Source organism: Orycteropus afer, unplaced genomic scaffold, assembly GCF_000298275.1.
Source record: "Orycteropus afer afer isolate SDZICR_OR568_19922 unplaced genomic scaffold, OryAfe1.0 scaffold00558, whole genome shotgun sequence".
In the NCBI taxonomy this organism is placed as follows: domain Eukaryota; kingdom Metazoa; phylum Chordata; class Mammalia; order Tubulidentata; family Orycteropodidae; genus Orycteropus; species Orycteropus afer.
In genome coordinates this window covers 253,429-265,786 of record NW_006922145.1, presented here as the reverse complement: position 1 = coordinate 265,786, position 12,358 = coordinate 253,429, and the positions used below count along the sequence as shown (strand labels likewise).

The following is a 12,358-nucleotide window of genomic DNA, read 5'->3' as shown; positions in this document are numbered from 1 at the left end:
CTTCCTCCTGCTCCCTAGGCTTCGCATAGCTTCTCCCCCATGCCTCCCCTCCCTCATGCCTCCCCCGCCCTCATGCCACCCTCACCCTCATGCCTCCCCCACCCTGTCTTTCTCTTCCGACCTTTCCCTCTGGTTGTCTTCCTCAGTTCTCTGCACCTCTTATTCTCTGTCCCTCCCTGTGTGTCTCCCCCTTTCCTGTCTCCCCCCTCTTTCTCCCCCCATGTCCCCTTTCCTTAGCTTCCTTTCCTTATACTGTGGGTACAGTATTTTCTCTCAGAGTACTAATTGTTATTTTGGGGCCAAGTTTTCTTTTCCATACAAAATCTCTCTCTCTCCAGCTTGGTTTCTCCCCTCGTTTTATTTGCGTTGGTCTCTGTTTTCCATGTTAGAGACGTTCCTCAAACGCCTTCCTCAAACGCCTGACCGTCTGCGGCTGTCTGCTGATGCTTCAGAGCAGGCACTCAGTGAACCGCCGTGTAGAAGGCTTAGCGCGTGGCGTCTTGTCAGCTTTGGGCTCCGTGGAGGGTGGTCACGGGCATGTTCGTGGGGGGCTGATGTGTGGGTGCCGTCTCTGGAGCTAGCGCGATTTCCCTGGAGGAGGGCCCTGTCTGAGCTGGAACATCCGGTGGCTGGTGTCGTTGGGAAGAGCATGCAGGGTCTCAGCAGTCATGGTGGGTCTGTTGTCACAGCGTTAGTTCCCTCTGTCGGGGATGGCATCTCTGCCCTGCCTGTATCTGCTGTCCCCCACTTTAGAGACTCAATTTACGGTTTGCATAGAATTCTTTTATACCCATCCTTTGGGGAGGAGTGGGGCATGTCCTAGGTGGATGGTGGGGTCTCCTCCACATCCGATTCCCCCCTCCCTCCTCTCCGTTGTCCTGAGACCCTGCAGGACTTCCTGCCCACTCCGGGGCTCTGTGAGGAATATGGGGCTTGTGTTGGCTGAGGTCGCGGTTTCCCCTCTGCTGACGCACGGCTTTGCTTCCTGGGCCCTAGAGTCAGGGGTTCCCCTTCCAGGGCACAGAGTGTCCTTCCTGTTCCTGCTGCCTGTTCACGCCATTCTTAGGCACGGGGTCGTGCAGTCACTCGGGTGTGTCCATCTGTGGAAGAGTGTTCACTGTCATTTGTTGTCTTCATGGAGCTTGAAGGATTTGCGTTATCTGAGCATGGAGTCACCATTCTCATGGCTCTTAAACTTCCCTCATTTTTTCTAGAAAAGACTTTTTAGTGATATCATTAAAGTGATCACATTTATGATACCCAAATGCATCATAACACCTTAGTTTAGTTGTTTCATATCCTTCATTATTTTAATTTTCCACTTACTTTAGATTTGGAAATTTCTTGTTCAGTTTCTCATTTTTTACAGTTTCTTTTCACTTTACTGAAACAAGTCCTCAGAAAGTGCTTTTTCCTTTTTCTTTCTTCACATGTAGCGGCGTGTAAAGCCAGTTAATTTCCCAATGACTAACTGGAGCTCCTCTGTCTTTGACTTTGCTGTCCTGTTTGGTGACAGGGACCGCAGAGGTCGTGCACACAGTCGGGGCCGAGGCGGTGCTGGGCCTCTTGGCCAGGGTAGCCCTTTCCTCAGACGACTCATGGCGGCCTCCTTTGTCCTCTTTCCCCTGGCCTCACCGACACTCTGCCCGCTTTTTGACCGCCACCGTCACTGCAGAAGAGGGGCCTTTTCTTTCCTGTCACTGACTGCTTCCCTTTATCTGTCCCACCGCAGTGCGCACCTGCGCTGATTTTCAGCACAGTGTGAGGCGAATTCTTTCCTCCACAAATTCCATTAATTTAAAGATAGTAACCCCAAACCAAAATCTAGACCCACTGCCGTTGACTCAATGCCAACTCACAGTGGCTCTGGGCAAACGTCCGCTGACGCTTGCAGGTGGGTTTGGTGTGGTCATGCTTGGTTTTCAAAGATCCTCTGCTGTCTTTTTCAGCATCTTCCCTGTGGAAGTTTGCATTCTAACCAAGGCAATCTTACCTTTCAGAGTACCTTAAGGTGCGGTCCCATGATCCCGAAGAAGCTATTAGACACGATGTCATCGTGTCTATCGTTACAGCTGCTAAAAAGGACATCCTGCTGGTCAACGATCACTTACTGAATTTTGTGAGAGAGAGAACGTTAGACAAACGGGTAAGTCGGCAGGGTCAGTGATGACCAGTAGGTTTCATTGTAAAGACAGAGCTGCGGTGTTTGGGAAACATTCAGGTGTAAATGCACATCTGTTTTTGAGGGGAGAGACATTTAACATTTAAGGTAGAATTTTGGAGATGGCTTTTGTTAAGCTTTTCAGTTTTTCTTTATGAAGATGACTTGACTCATCCTTGAAAGTGAGGTGGCTGTCAGTGGCAGCTAGCCAGAAGTTTGGCCTGTCCCCCCTTTAGAGATACATGACTTTTTTTCCCCAAAATATTATTGTGATTTGGGTGAAAGTTTACAGAGCAAATTCACTTTCCATACAGCTGCTCACATGCATTTTGTCTCATGACATTGAGTACAATTTCCCACAATGCAACAGGTCCCCTCCCACTTCCTCCTCATAGTTACCTCTTCCCTGTGTCCATCCCTCCATGCACTCCTGCCTCCTAAGCTGTCTCCCTGTGCATAAGCAGCCCTTCTTTCTCCCATGATCATTCCCTCCAAGGAGTGTATCTACTTGAGGTAAATGTTTATTTAACTCATATGCCTGTCTTTTGTTTGGCTGGAAGCCACAGGAGTGGGTTCAGTTCCAGACCTGAAGGGCAGCTAGAGGCCACAGTCTCAGGGGTTCCACCAAGCTCTATCAGACCAGCAAACCTGGTCCCTTTTTTTTTCCAAGTGATTTTGAGTTTTGTTCCATGTTTTTCTCCCCCTCTATCCAGGATCTCCTCCATAGATCCCCCTCCAAGTGGTTGACATTGGTAGCCGGGAACCATCTAGTGCTTCTGGTCTCATAGTCGTATGGGCTGAGGATCACATGGTGTACTAGGCGCGAGGACTAATTGTTTCCAGATGCCTGACTCTTTGTAGGGGCTCTGGTCCCTCTCTCTTGTGCTGTTGGCTCTCTCCTGTCTTTCCTCTTAGGGCTCTTGTCACAGGGATGTGAGCTGATAGTCCTCTAGCTTATTGTGTGGTAGTTCCTCAGACTAGAAGATGAAAGGTGTTTTTCAGCGTAGTCAAGCCGACCGAACCGCAGCATGCTTGTGGCCTCTTTTCTGGCACCCCACACCCTGCTTCTAAAGCGGGCAGTGCTGGCTTCACTTATTCCCACCAGTGAGCGTCTGTGTCGAGGATGCATCTCGCTCTTGGATCCCCGCTGCCTGGAGTCTGTAACACACCCAGCAGATGTTTCAGTGCCTGTTCCCTGTGTCCTCTTCCCCGTGGCCTTTCCTTGTGGCACAGCCTATGCTAATTTGGGCTCAGGAGTCCTTAGGAACAAGGATGAAACTCTGTAACTTAGGGGTTGGCCAGTAAAGAACGTGAGAGGCTACTGGTCGCTGTGAAGGTTTGACGAGGTAAATAGTGTCAAGCCTTCTCGCTTTAGTGTCCGGCTCCCAAGGTTGACGCTGCCGTCTTCGTCTCTCAGTCTCTCCTGGAAGATGCTGGCTGTTGATGGGGTAGGCCGGAACTGCCTGCTTTCCCTCCACGGCTCCTGGTCTGCAGAGAACTTCCTGTAGTGGATGAGCTCAGAGTTGTCTCTACTGAACATTTCATCAGGGTGTGAAGCAACGAAAAGGCATCAAGGACAAGGACGTTGGTATCGTGCATATGCTAACAGCCTCCTAAATACGCAGGTCTTCCTGTCCTTGGCCCCACTGAAGATTGAATTAGGTCACTGTATATTGTTGGATCAGAATTCCCACATGGTTGATCATCCTGTTGGGCTCTTAGTGGGTTGATTGGCTCATTTACATTAAAATTGAGGACCAAAAATAATTTAATATATACATGTTCCTGGCGGTATTAGAAGATGCTTTGTCCTTTAATTCCATTTAATGCAGTAGATTTGGAAATTAGAGTTAGAGATAATATGATTTTATGAGTAATACTTTTAGAAGTCCTTTATTCCAGTGTACATGAATGAGAAAAAGGACTATTTGGAATCTGCTGTAATTAATTGAAGGAAAAAAACTCAAGGAAGAACATTGCTGTGAGTGAGAGACTGCAGAGGCAGGATGAGTCATGTGGTCTAAACTTCCTGCCAGCCTGCTGATGACAGCGCCGTGTTTATGTAAAACTGAAGCAGACATCCATCCCACAGCGGTTCAGCAGTGCTCAACTGCTGTTCACAAAAACAGTTCGGTAGTTGAATGCAAATCCTTTTGGGGATGATCCAAGATTGCAGACCAGGCAGATCCTCCCTCCAGACCCTCGGCAACAGAGACTCAAGAAAACAAGGGAAACTGCTATGGATGACAATCCTGGATCCCAGAGCTTCAAAGGAAATGATAAAGAAGTCGATCCCATCCCGATGAGAAGAAGAGACTGATGAAAACAGTGAACAAGGAGCGATAAACTGCTGACCGCCACAGAGCGGCCATTTTGAATGATTGCAAGCAGCGTTCCAATTGGAGCAGGAACCAGATGAGTGGCTCCACCTGCCCAGGACTGCACCCGCACCCACCTTGGTGACCAGGCACCCAGAGAGGTGTGGCCTCCTCCCTTACCTTGCACAGCCTCCTGGTGACGAGAGATGTCGCCCCACCCCCACTCACCCAGCAGACAGTCATACTTCACCCACTGCCAGTGCTGTGTCGCTTTGGATTTTCTCTTTCTTTCCGCTTAGTTCTTCTCCTGCCTCCACCCTCTTTTCTTTCCCTCCCCTTGCCCTTTTTCATTTGTTTTTTGCAAGGGGGGGGTTCTCAAAGTACAGGAGCCCCCCTCTCATCACACACACACAGGGCAGGCCATGCTCCCACCAAGTGAGCACTCCATTCCTGCACATCCGTGTTTGTTTGCCGCATTCTTTGTTTGTTTATATTTCTTTTACTTTTTCTTTTTTCTCTTTTCATTCTCGAATCCCCCTTTATTCCCTCTGCCATTCCCCCTTTTTGTCTGTTTTTTTAGCAGTTGAGAGCCAGCGACTCTACCCAGCCATACTCACCACACTTGTTGCCCCACCCACTGGACGAGTGCCACCACCCATTCCAGCACTACTAGGCCAGTGACAGGCAGTGGCCAGCACCTGCCCAGCCTGCCCTCAGCTGCTCTGCACAATCAGTGATCAGAGACTTGTCCCCACACTCCCACCTGTTAACCAAATCTGCCCAGAGACAGGTTGTGAACTTCCCAGTGCTGCCAAACTACAGATCAGAGTAACACGCCTACCTCATTGCCTGAATCTATAAAAACAAAACAAAAAATTAGGGCAAAGCAAACCAACTTATAATCAACAAATTAATACAATAATACTACAGTATCCTAGAGATAGCAGACTAGTTCAAATTATACACACACAAAAAACAGGACAAGATGGCTCAAGCGAGTGACTAAAATACAGGGCCAGACGACTCTTCTAGAAGAAGAAATGCTATTGGAACTTTCGGATAAGGAATTCAAAAGAATCATATTTCAGTAGGTTCAGTGGATTGAGAAAAAGTATGAGGAAAGTACAGGCAAAATCAAGGAAAACATAGACAAAACTCTAGAAGAATTAAAAAAAAAAAAATAAAGCAAGAACGAATAGTAAAAAAAGCATTTCAGCTAGTGTCCTATAAACCTAGTTTGTGCAGTGTTTCATTAAAGGCTTGCTCTCTATAACCCCCCCCCCCACAAAAAAGGGAACAAATTGAAAAAAATAAACGAAAAATTGTAAACAATACAAAAACAGAAAAAAAAAGGTCATATAGAAGATTAATACTAAAATTTGAGAAATAGATGACATATTGGAAGGATAAAAAGAGTAGAATTGAATCAATGGAACATAGAATTAGTGAAATTGAAGCCAAATCTCAGTACTAATCTATAGGCGAACAATTGGGGAAAAAAATAAAAAACATGACAGAAGCTTAAGATTTGTGTGGGACATCATCAAGAGGAATAACTTAAGTGTGATTGGAATTCCAGAGCAGGAAGAGACAAAAGAAAAGTACTAGAAAAATTGTTGAAGATTTGTAGAAAGAGTCTCTAATATCATGACAGATGAAAAGATATGCATTCAGGAAGCTCAATGAATCCCAAATAGGCTAGCACCCAGAAGTAAATCACCAAAGACATTTCATAATCAAAATTTCCAGAACCAAAGAATCCTGAGAAAGGAAATAACGAATATTCAAGCAGAAGTCAATGAAACAGAAAACCAGTAGAAAGACCCAAGAAGACCAGAAGTTGGTTATTTGAAGATTAACAAAATCAACAAACTGCTGGCAAATTTAACAGAGGAAAAGGAGAAGACGCAAATGACACTTAAGAGAAATGAAATAGCCGAAATCACAACAGAAGCTACTGAAATAAAAAGGATAGCAACAGAATCCTATAAAAAAAAAACTTTAAGGAGCCTTTGTAGTGTGGTGTTTAAGGCATTTGGCTGCAAAACAAAAGAACTGGTGGTTTGAATCCAGCAGCTGCTCCATGGAAGAAAGATGAAGCAGGCAGCTTCTGTAAAGATTCACAGCCTTGGGAACCCAGTGGGGTCTCTGAGTCAGAATCAACTCGATCCGTTTGGTGTTTTGGTTTTATGAAAAGCTTTACTCCAACATATTCGAAAATCTGGAAAAAATGCATAAATTTCTAGAAACAATACTTACCTGAATGAATACAATGAGGAAGAAAATTTGAACAGACCCATCAAAAAAGAAGAACTTGAACAGGTGATTAAAAAAAATGAAAAAAAAAAAAAAAACCTCTCAACAAAAGAAATGTCCTGGCCCAGACAGCTTCATGGGTGAATTCTACCAAATGTTCAGAGAAAAGCTGACAATGATTCTACTCATATTGTTCCAGAACATAGAAAAGGATGAAATACTGGACCAAACTCATTCTATAAAGCAAACATAACTCATCTGATACCCAAACCAGGCCAAGTCATCATTAAAAAGAAAATCATAGACCAATATCCCTCATGAAGGAGTGCTGGTGGCATAGTGCCTAAGGCACCTGACTGCTAACCAGAGGGCTAGCAGTTCAAACCCACCAGCCACTCCTGGGAAGAAAGAGTGGATGATCTATTTCCATAGTGATACCGCCTCGGAAACCCAAGGAGGGGTCGCTATGAGTCAGATCTGACTCCATGGCAGCAAGTTTGGTGTTTGGTTTTTTTTTTTTTTTTTTTTTAATCCCTCATAGCACAGATGTAAAAATTCTCAACAAACTCCCAGCCCAGCTTCATTTTATGAAGCAAGCATAACCAGCAAAGACACCACTAAAAAAGAAGACTACAGACTGATATCTGAATATTGTAGACACAAAAATCTTCAACAAAATTCTAGCTAATTGACTATAGCAACATATAAAAAAAAATACCACATCATGACATAGTGGGATTCATACCCTGTATGCAAGGATGAGTCAACATCAGAAAAATAAAAGAACCACATGATCCTGTCAGTGTATGTCGACAAGGCATTTAACGAAATCCAACACCTATCCATCCTTGGTAAGAACAGTCAGTATTTTGAGAACAGCAGTAACACAGGTACCTGTAGTGTGTGTGGATTGTTACTGTGACATTAATGTGGTAAGAGTGTGCCGAGTTTAGGCCGCAGCTTAGGCATCTGGCCACCGTTTACCCACCCAATTCTGTCTTTGCCTCTTGAACTTGCCCCTCACCAGTCCTAAGTGGCAGTATGTGGACCGACACTGGCTTCTTGGGGTGGGGTGGTGTAAGATGCCACAGCGTGGAGAGTCTTTGCACCTGCTGGATGTCTGCTGCACCTTTTAGAGTAGGTGCGTTAACGTAGCAGGTTTGTTTTCTTGTAAATATAGGCATTGTGACTTGATATTCAGAATCTAAAACCGGAAAAAAATACAGTGTCCAAAATAGGAAAATTTGAAACTAGAAAACTTGGCCCGTTATTAATGGAAGCATTTTGAAATGATAAGCAAATGTCTTTGTTTTTCTTTTCAGTGGCGAGTGCGCAAAGAAGCCATGATGGGACTTGCACAGATTTATAAGAAATACGCCTTACAGTCGGCAGCCGGCAAGGACGCCGCAAAGCAGATCGCGTGGATCAAGGACAAGTTGCTGCACATTTATTATCAGAACAGTATCGATGACCGGTCAGTGGAGGACGCTTTGTATAAAATACTTGGCTATCTGGGTGTTACCTACCTGTGATCTGGAGTCTGTAACTTTGGACTCCCTGTTCCGTTCTTACTATTAGGTGAAGCGGGTGAGTGGACCGTATTTGGAGCAGGCTGTCAAGTCTGTGCAACATTAGGGAGGGGTTTAGCTGATGTTCACGTGCATGGCCTGTTTTTGAGCAGAGTGATGCCTAAACGCTTGGACTGTGCATCTGCAGTTAGAATCTTCATTGTGTTTCTGGCTCCTTTTTCTTAGAATGAGTCTTGCAATTCTTTTCTTTTCTCAGGTAACCATTTGCCATTCAAATGGAAAGAAATCCTTTATACGTCCAATGCGGACACTCCCGGCAGCTCACGCTCCTGGGCTCTGTCCAGGTGGCACAGGGGAGCACAGGGCTCTGCCCCGAGCAGTACTGTCCCTCTCCACTCGCGGGGGACGGTGCTGGGCCGTGAGTCCACACCTTCATATTCCTGCAGCTTCTCAGAGTCCTGTGAACACAAGCGAGGGGACAAACCATGCAGGAAACAGCCCTCTGATACCCCCGACCTGAATCTCCGTTCTGATCTGTTGATGGGTTAGACTGGTTTTCTACTTGAAATAAATAAGATCTTCATACCATAGGCAGTTCTTTTCATCACAAACGATTCTTGCAAAAGTCTAAAGGAGAAAACCCCGTGTGCCTAAAGATGTCTTCTGTGATGACAGTCGCAGGGTTTTCCACTGAGGCGAAGGTCACAGCGTGTGTGGTCTGACTCCTCGGTAGTTAACAGGGCTGTGAATCGGAGTGTGTGTGATTTGACAGTCTTAGTGGGGCACGTGGTCTTGCCTTGAGTGGGTCAGAACGAGAAAAGAAGAACCAGTAGGCACAGTGTGATTTGTAGAGTTACAGACCTAGAAAGTGATCGTCTCAGTTAATGTCGTCTAAGAATCTTTCTAATTATTCTTTTTGTAAAATTGACTTTTTCAGATGTTTTGAGTGTGTGGTGTTAGTGCCCAGAAATTTGATCGCAACTAAAAACTCACTGCTGTTGAGTTGGATCCGACTTATAGCGACCCCTCCTTGGGTTTCCGAGGCAGTATCACTACAGAAGTAGATTGCCCAACCTTCCTTCCAAGGAGTGGCTGGCGGGCCAGCCTTCTGGTTAGCAGTCAAGTGCCTTAGGCGCTATGCCACCAGGGCTCCTAGAAACGTGATAGTATTTGTTGAACAGGGTGCACAGACACAGTGGCTGCCACAGTGGGTTCGAGTGTAGCAACAATAGCGAGGATGACCCGGGACCAGGCAGGTTTCGTTGTGCTGTGCACAGGGTGGCTGTGAGCTAGGGTTGACTCCACGGAACCTAACAACAACAACAACGTGTAGCTTGAGCTGTTAATATTCTGAACTAGATCTTTTCTGTTTTTCATGATGTTCACTGTGAAAACTAAGAATCCTAAACATCTTGGTGTAGTCTTCAGTTTACTGAGTACAGTTTTGTCACTGGGAGGGCCTGGTGTAAGCTGGTAACCCGTTCTCGTCCAGATAAGGGCACTGAGTGGTGGGCAGCTTGCCCAGGGCAGGCAGAGGTAGCTGCTCCCTTAGCCGGGCGCAAGGCCATTTCCACGTGAACTGAACCCTTTCTGACCCTCTTACAGGAAGCAGGCTGCCACTGGGAAGCCTCGCCTACGCTCAGGAAGGCGGGAGCCGTGAACCCACGTTCTGTGTGTGTGTGCAGCGTCAGGTAGCGCAGGGCGCATGGCCGGCCGAGCCGGCGGTGATGTGTGTGCTATTTGCAGGTTGCTGGTGGAGCGCATCTTCGCCCAGTACATGGTACCCCACAGTCTGGAGACCACGGAGCGCATGAAGTGCTTGTACTACCTGTATGCCACGCTGGACCTGAACGCCGTGAAGTAGGTGCCCGCCCCCACGCTCTGCATCTCCCCCGTTGCCTTCTCACTGTGATCGGGGTGGAAGTTTCCGGGACAGATGGTCCATCCAGCAGCTGGTGCCCATTCTGATTGGTGACACGGACGGCAGTCCCACGGGGTACCAGCGCTCTTCCCACCTCCCCGGGGTTACTGTTTCCACTCCTGTTCCGTCCCTGCCTGCTGGATGGTTGGGTGGTCTAAGGGGCACCGACCTCCTTGGGGTTCCTGTTCGCCTTGTAGACCGGCTTGTTGTTTGGCTGGAAACTGAGCCCATGGGGGCCTTAGGGCTAGTCATCTCTCGCAGTACATGGAATTACATGAACAAGAAGCACTTTCTGTTTTACTTGTGAAGCATTGTTTAAAAGGTTGCTGTCGTGTCCTGTTAAGTTGATTCCAAGTCACAGGAGCCCTAGAGGACAGAGTGGAACTGTCCCGAGGGTTTCCTCGGTGGTGTTTAAAGGAGCCGGTCTCCTTGTCTTGTCTCCTGCGGAGCCTCTGGGTGGGTTTCAGTTGGCGACCACACACTGGACCACAGTGTCCCCAGGGTTCCTCGCTTAAAGGGGTAGACGACAGCCCAAACCCACCAGCCACTCCCTGGAAGGAAGCCTGGGCAATCTACTTCCATAAAGGTACTGCCTCGGAAACCCAAGGTGGGGTCGCCATGAGTTGGAACCGACTTGATGGCAATGAGTTTTTTTTTTTTTTTTAATCTTTTCAGAAAGTACCGCTACCAACGTAAGCTTAACAGGGATTTGTGTAAGCAGCAAAAAATTTGTCGATCTGATTAACATGAAATCTCTTAGGGTTAAATGATTTCTTTTCTGGATTTTTGTATTTTTGGTTTTTAAGAAATGTTGCTGACATACTCATCCTTTCTTTTATGCAAAAACGATGCCTAGAATGCGCTTCCGTATTCTCCTCCGGTGCTGACGTGAATTACGATGCAGACCTGCAAGGGCCACGTTTCTCAGCTGCACACTCTCAGCACAGTGTATCATTTTGTGTAAGGCTTGGTCCCCAAGAGTTCTTCTGCATTTCATGAAAAGGACACTTGTACTCATCTGGGGAGAATCAACATTTTCCACGCAGAGGAGATGTTGCTGACCTCACTGGGTCCTGTTGTGGGGTTGGGTTGCTGAGACTCAGGGATTGTGTTAGCGTGCCAGCCGACACAGCTCACGACTGCTGGGGAGTAAGTGTTGCTCAGAGGAGTGCTCGGTGGGTCGGACATCCCACGAGCTGTCTCTTCTTCCTCTGCTCACTGGGGCCTCTGACTTTGTTTTCCCGGGGACGGTCATTTCCTGTGTTGGTTCTAGCTTCTGTACAAGACTGAGGAGAAGGTGCAAGGGCAGGAATGCCCTGTTTCAGGCTCTGGAGTGTGTCATCTGAAGCTCACCACACGCCTGGAATAAGTGGTATTTCCCCAGTTTTCAACATGATGAACCGAATTCCACAGAGGTTAACTAACTTGTACAGAGTCACACAAGTAGTAAAACAACTGAGCCTGGATTTCAGCCAGTTCTTCTTGGTTCCACAGTTCATTCTTTTTACACTGTTGTTATTGTTGTTATGTGCCATCGAGTCGCATCCGACACATAGCAACCCCTCCTTGGGTTTCCAAGGCAGTATGACTACAGAAGTAGATTGCCCCCATCTTCCTTGCAAGGAGTGGCTGGTGGGTTTGAACCGCCAGCCTTCTGGTTAGCAGTCAAGTGCCTTAGGCACTACGCCACCAGAGCTCCTACCTTCACAGAAGCAAAGCCCAAACCACACCCAGTGCCTGGAGGGGATTCTGACCCACAGCGCCCCTAGAGGACAGAGTGGAACTGCCCCACAGGGTCTCCACGGCTGTCAGTCTTCACAGAAGCAAAGCCCAAACCACACCCAGTGCCTGGAGGGGATTCTGACCCACAGCACCCCTAGAGGACAGAGTGGAACTGCACCACAGGGTCTCCCAGGCTGTCAGTCTTCACAGAAGCAAAGCCCAAACCATATTCACTGCCATGGAGTCAATTCTGACCCACAGCGCCCCTAGAGGACAGAGTGGAACTGCCCATAGGGTTTCCTAGGCTGTCAATCTTCACAGAAGCAAAGCCCAAACCACACCCACTGCCATGGAGTCGATTCTGACCCACAGCGCCCCTAGAGGACAGAGTGGAACTGCACCTCAGGGTCTCCAAGGCTGTCAGTCTTTACAGAAGCAAAGCCCAAACCAC

The 12,358-nt window shown here is 47.3% G+C and overlaps 1 protein-coding gene and 1 non-coding gene across 2 annotated transcripts in view; both read left to right on the top strand.

Annotated features, from left to right (window-relative positions):
- The window catches only part of PDS5B (PDS5 cohesin associated factor B), a 147,856-nt gene that overhangs the window by 49,876 nt on the left and 85,622 nt on the right, over positions 1 to 12,358 (top strand). Inside the window, exons 10-12 of the mRNA XM_007955954.1 lie at positions 2,001 to 2,146; positions 8,058 to 8,209; positions 10,011 to 10,124. Of these exons, the coding sequence (XP_007954145.1) occupies positions 2,001 to 2,146; positions 8,058 to 8,209; positions 10,011 to 10,124 (412 nt within the window). The remainder of the gene's footprint in view (positions 1 to 2,000; positions 2,147 to 8,057; positions 8,210 to 10,010; positions 10,125 to 12,358) is intronic.
- Positions 8,563 to 8,764, top strand: LOC122151556. The gene has a single exon (XR_006164209.1). It is a non-coding gene; the product is annotated as a small nucleolar RNA SNORA73 family (small nucleolar RNA).